Genomic DNA, 4,327 nt, shown 5'->3' on the forward strand with positions numbered 1-4,327 from the left:
AATATAATAATAATTAATATAGTATAATAATATTATATATAATTAATAAGTTGTTTTTGAAGATTAATTGTGATTAATTGGTTTATATGATAATAACAAAATAAATGTGAAATTAAACATTTAAATAAATCTATGAAATTTAGATTCAAATTTTTGCGCGCATCTTCATATTTGACAGCTTTGAACCAAGCAAAAATAAATTGTTTTAATATTTTAATTAACTAAAAATAATAAAAAAATAATTCATATAATTGTTACATTATTATTGTGTTAAATTACATTTACATATTTATTTATCTTTAACATAATTTTTGTGAACATTATAAATATGCAAAATTTAAATTCAAATTTTCGCGCAATTTCAAGTCCGCCATATTTGACAGTTCTTAGATAAAATATAAACAGTCAACGTCAACAGTATTTTTTTTTCAATTAATCAAAACAAACAAACAAAGTATTTCTAAAGATTAATTAACAAAATATTGATGATTGATTTATACAATTACTGTCTTATTATTTAATTAAATTGCATTCATTTAGTGCAAATTTCAAAATACTAAGTCCGCCATTGTTGATCAACATAGAACTGTCAAAGTCATAATTAAAATTAATTTTTAAATCATCAATAAATCACGTTATTACTTAAATATTATAATGGTATTCTTTTGTTACTAGGCAAATTGAATTAGGAATATTAAACTGCATTTTGGTTTACAAAATCGCCATAAGTTTTATTCTAGGTTACATTCTACATAGAAAATGTCAGAATCCCTTAGTGATCAATCATCAGAAGTAGATCCTTTATCCTTAGATGATGTCACAGACGAACATTACGATGTCGAAGAATATTCTTGTGAAAAATGCGACTTCAGCACATCCTCTCTCAATTCTTATGAAAATCACATCGCCGACTGCAAAGACCTAGACCCAGACCAACTAGAAGACCCCTCCGATAAAAATTTTGAATGCCCCATGTGCAACCAAAAGTTCGCTTTCCTAGCTTATCTATCCCGACACATGAACAAACATCATGTAACAGACAAAGCCTTTCATTGCGATGTTTGCAAAAAAGACTTTTCAGGGAAAAGAAGTCTCGCTATGCATATGAGGGTTCATAAAGAGAAAGAAGTTCACCAGTGTCAATATTGTTCCACGACATTAAAAAGTGAATTGGAGTTTGCAAAGCATATGATTTCGCATAAAGGTGAAAATCCTTTTGAGTGTGAGGTGTGTCATAAGAGGTTTGCTTTGCCGAATACGTTGTTGGTGCATACTCGGACTCATACAGGGGAGAAGCCTTATAAATGCAGTAGTTGTGATAGATGTTTTTCGACGTCCAGCTATTTAACGGTAAGCAATAAAATACATACCATATATATATACTTATTAATAGGCCCTAGAAACATTCATATGTGGCATGCTTTGCAGTGGGGAAACCTTTCATACAATTTGTATTAGGTGCCCCTTTTATTTATATACCATGTACTTTAATACATAAACATATATATAAATAAAATACATACCTTATATATATACTTATTAATATGCACCGGGGAACATTTATATGTGGCATGTTTTGCAGTGGATAAACCATCCATATAATTTGTAGTACGTGCCCCTTTTATTCATATAACACATACTTTCACAGTTACAATCAGTTATTTTATATCCTAAGAATTATCTAGAAATATATATGTGTATACTAGATGACTCGACAGACACTGTTCCTATGTGTATCATTCAATCTGCCGTACATATACTGTATCATTTATTATTTTAATTTCTGGCGCATCTCAGCTGCTTTTTGGCAATAATAATGTAGACATTTAATTTTTCTTATTAATAATCATGAATTTATCATACATATTCTAATATTGTCTAGCCTCATAGGTAAATTAAAATTTTTGGCAGTTTTCATTTGTTTTCAATGCCAAACAATGTCACAAATATTTTCAAAGCCAAAAAAATTACATGTGGTTTTTTTGTAATTTTTTCCATTTATTTCTACAATATTACTATATTTTTATAATCACATACATCCTGAATTTCAGAAAGATTTATCAAAATCTGAATAATCGTTTAGGAGGAGTATATTTACATACATCATTACAGAAGAATTTTATATATAAGAATATATATACTAGCTAGCTCGGTAAAGGTTTAGCCATAAAAATTATTTCTAGAAAAATTAGTATAAAATTTCTAGTATAAAAAATTACAAACTGATTATGAGTGTAAAAGTGTGTGTATATAAATGAAATGAACACCTAACACAAATCAAAGTGATGGCTTACCCACTGTAACGCATGCCACTTATAAATGTTTTTTGGGCATTAACTTAAATACTACTGAGATAATATTGATCTGTACTTTATGAAAACTAAATGATGAATGAACTCATATTGTGTCATCGCTTGGTATTTATGTGCTTTCTTCAATGTGATTGCAATCCTTGTTCAATGTCACTGCATAGTGCAATTCTACCCTTTACCTAGTTGTTAAGGGGTAGTTAAAAAGGAATTTTATCAATGCTTGCAAGGTTACTGCAAGCATACCAAGTTGTAGCATGAGTAATTCTAAACTGCGTTGTTTGTATTCTGACCGTTACATTTATAATATTATTCATAATTATTACAAATGGGTGGATATCCACTACTTTTACCTTTTTCCTTTTTTAGGTTCATATGAGGAGCCACACCGGAGAGCGCCCATTCAAATGCATTCTCTGTGAAAAATCATTCACCCAATCGACAAGTTTGAAAATACATTTTGAAACTCACAAACAACAAGACGACAAAGAACTTTTAAAACGTTTTTCATGTGAGTATTGCGAAAAGAAGTTCAAAACGAAGCATGTACTTCAAAAACATACGAGGCTGCATACAGGTGAAAGGCCTTACAAATGTGAGCTATGCGATAAGACTTTTGTACAAGCCATTAATAAACAGAGACATTTATTACAACATAGTAAAAAGAAAGAAAGTAAAGGGGCTCCGAAGAAGAGTAAAAAGGTTGCGAAGGATGTGGAGGGTGGTCAGCATTTTTTAGTGAGTTGATGAGTAATAAATAATGATAAGACTGTGATTACATTAAATTTTATATAACAACTATCTATAGATATAGACAATTATCTATAAATATGATAATTATCTATTATAATATATAATGTATTTTATTATTACTTGTAGTAGTAAAATCCATAAAATATGGATTCTATGAACAAATTTTATAAATATTATATAAATATTATTTAAACAAATTTAAATTTTTGTCTGATGCTCGTTAAATCTTAAAACAAAACTTATTCCTGGTGATCTAGGTAAATTTGAGATTTCTAGATGCATTTTACAGACCTTGGTGTCAAGCCGAAACGAGTAGATAGTATTGACCTTAACTGTCCTGAAAAAAAAAATAGTAATAAAATTATCTAAATAAATTATAAGCGGTATATTAGATAATTAATTCTATAATATAAGGATTGTCGTGGCGAAGATCGTTAACGCGTGGTCACATGTGGATGGGGTCGCGCGTTCGATTCTCTGGCAATCTGACATCGGGCAGCGCGATGTCTATTTTCAATTGAAACAGGTGGTCTATGACATCGTGCCTTTAGGCAAATTGCTGGAACTTCCCGAACCGTAACGAAATATTCGAGGAATATTAAATGTTTTCAAATAGATTATTATTAATATTGTAACATTGTTTAATATTTATAAGAATTATATAAACTGAATTGCAAAGTTAAAATTATTTATTTAAAGTACATAAGTGAGCTTTAAAACTTTAGCAAAAATTAAAATTAAAATATGAATTATTTTGCCAACACGAACAGAAAGTTTTTTGAATAATTCAAATCGGACGCTTAGTTCTCTCAAAAACTGAAATTTTTGTACATTTAGCTCCGTATTTTCGAAACGGCTAAACCTGTCTTTTCCAAAAACTAGTCACCACTTCTCCCCATCATTACGAATTGAATGTTTTTTGGATCATTTAAACTCCGTTCTCTGAAAAACTCGATTTTTATTTTCTGGACTCTTTGCTCCGTATCTTCGTAACGGCTGGACCTGCCTTTGCCGAAAATTAATCAGCACATCAGACAATTTTTTGCACATTTAGCTCGGTATCTTCAAAATTGCTGGACCCGCCTTTACTAAAACTAATCACCAGTTTTCCCAATCATCACAAATCGAATGGTTTTCTGATCATTCAAATTGGATACTCCATTATATCAAAAACAAAATTTCTATTTACTGCATTCTATGCTCCGTTTCTCCATAACGGCTGGACTTGCCTTTGCTAAAAACTAATCAGCACGTCTCTTCATCAA

General features: G+C 30.0%; 1 protein-coding gene across 1 annotated transcript; it reads left to right on the top strand.

Moving 5' to 3' along the window:
• Positions 1-759: 759 nt before the first annotated feature.
• On the top strand, positions 760-3,056 carry LOC113362987 (zinc finger protein 525-like). Its single transcript, XM_026605479.1, has 2 exons — positions 760-1,350; positions 2,679-3,056. The coding sequence occupies exons 1-2, from the start codon at positions 760-762 to the stop codon at positions 3,054-3,056; spliced, it is 969 nt and encodes a 322-aa protein (XP_026461264.1).
• The last annotated feature ends 1,271 nt before the right edge of the window (positions 3,057-4,327 follow it).

This window comes from Ctenocephalides felis, unplaced genomic scaffold (assembly GCF_003426905.1).
Source record: "Ctenocephalides felis isolate EL2017-DRISC unplaced genomic scaffold, ASM342690v1 CF-g0.4_SCAFFOLD_00845, whole genome shotgun sequence".
Taxonomy (NCBI): domain Eukaryota; kingdom Metazoa; phylum Arthropoda; class Insecta; order Siphonaptera; family Pulicidae; genus Ctenocephalides; species Ctenocephalides felis.